The sequence below is a fragment of the Alligator sinensis genome, unplaced genomic scaffold (assembly GCF_000455745.1).
Source record: "Alligator sinensis unplaced genomic scaffold, ASM45574v1 scaffold1352_1, whole genome shotgun sequence".
Lineage (NCBI taxonomy): Eukaryota > Metazoa > Chordata > Crocodylia > Alligatoridae > Alligator > Alligator sinensis.
Genome location: NW_005843148.1, coordinates 252149 through 253735, shown reverse-complemented (window position 1 = coordinate 253735; position 1587 = coordinate 252149). Strand labels below are relative to the sequence as shown.

General features: G+C 55.8%; 1 protein-coding gene across 1 annotated transcript; it reads right to left on the bottom strand.

Moving 5' to 3' along the window:
- Positions 1 to 1586, bottom strand: TRAPPC4 (trafficking protein particle complex 4; the record flags this gene model as incomplete). The annotated part of the gene is made up of 4 exons (XM_006037621.2): positions 1 to 457; positions 966 to 1092; positions 1360 to 1463; positions 1537 to 1586. Coding segments are annotated over 4 exons (360 nt in total), but the record flags the coding sequence as incomplete, so codon positions are not given.
- Between the last annotated feature and the right edge of the window lies 1 nt (position 1587).

The window sequence follows — 1587 nt, the reverse complement described above, 5'->3', positions numbered from 1 at the left end:
TAGGGAAAGTTTATTATTAAATAATTAAAGCTGTACAGAAAGACCATATGTACACATTGGGGGTAATGGGAAGCATTCAGCTGGCGTATTGTTGCCAAGCTGTGTGTCACCTTCCATTATCCCTACAGTGATGTCAGGACTGTGATCACAGAATACATGCATCTGATAACAACAGACCTTGCTTTAAAGCCAGGTTAAACCCATACACACGGAATAAAGCAGCATCCCTGACCATGACACAGCACTGCTTGAACCCTCTAGAGCTGCTTCCTTGCTGTTGCAGCCAGATGCAAGAACCAGGACAGGTTTTCTGGTGAAGGTAAACCCATGCTGATTCAGTGAAGGAGGGTCCTGCAGGTGACTGACAAAGGAAATATCCTATGGTCCAGGTCCAAATGGTCCAGCTTTTTCTGCTACCTCCAAGGCAAGTTTCAAGTTCTGATCAAACAGTTCGCACCTGGAATGTTCACAGGAATCAGAATAGGCTCACACCCCCATTTACAACCTAGACACATGCACACCTATCAAAACGGCAGCTATGGAGCAAAAACCCAGGCCCATCTTCTACACCCTGCAAGCAACCAAGGTGAGTGTGGCTCAGATGGTCAAGGCCTGCCTGCCCCCTTGGAGGGGCTTCTCTTGCAGGGAAGCCCCCATCACTAATAGAGCAGCACTGCAAGAAGGTCCTAACCTCCCCTAGACAAGTGACCCAGGAGAACAAGGGGGAAGCCAGAAGGGCTTCTTATTAAGAAGTTGGCAGCACTGAACCCAATGCTTACGGGACATGCATTGCACTAACTTGTGTCAGGCTTGTGCACTAACTTGCGTCTGAACCTGCTCCCCGCCCAGGTATGGCCACTCCTAGCTTTTCTATGCCCTGGCCTTGGGGTTTGTGTCGTGCTCGCAAAGGGAAGAGCTGAGCAAATGCAGCCTCCTTTAGGACGCACGTCTTGACTTCTTCCTACCTGATCGGCATCTCCAGTGAGTAGAACGGGTTTTTCAGAGCAAAGTCTGAATAAATCTCATAGATCTTGCGCAGCAGGGAGTCGATCCCGGCCTGCCGGGGGTCCGCCAGCACCACAAACTTGATCCCTGGAGCCGCGACAAAACAACCGTTAAGGCTGCAAGGAGACTCGTTTTATGATGCCATTAGAAATGTCTCTGGGAGGAAGCGGCAGAGGACGGGCGGGGAGGAGCCGCGCTGCGCGAAGAGTGGAGCGGGCGACGTGTGAGGGAGCGACACGCGAGGGGGCGCCTGGCCGCGCGCGCGGCTGCGGCTGGCTTTGTGCCCTGCAGCCTCCAGGCATCCTAAAATGGGCCTCCAGCCCCGCTGTGTTGGGGGGGCGGGCGCCTGCCTACCTGTGAGGGTCTGGAAGCAGTGCAGCTTGAACGTGTCCGTCTCCAGCATTTCGATGCCGGAGCTGCCCGGCTCAGGCGACAGCTGCGACCCGATGGCGAAGAGGCTGCGGGGGGGGAGCGGGGGTCAGGGTGAGCGCCGCGGCCCCGCCCGCCCCGCCCCGCCCGGCCCGCACTCACGAGTGGAACATGGAGGCCAGCATGAGCTTCTCGTTGGAGGAGAGGCGCGGG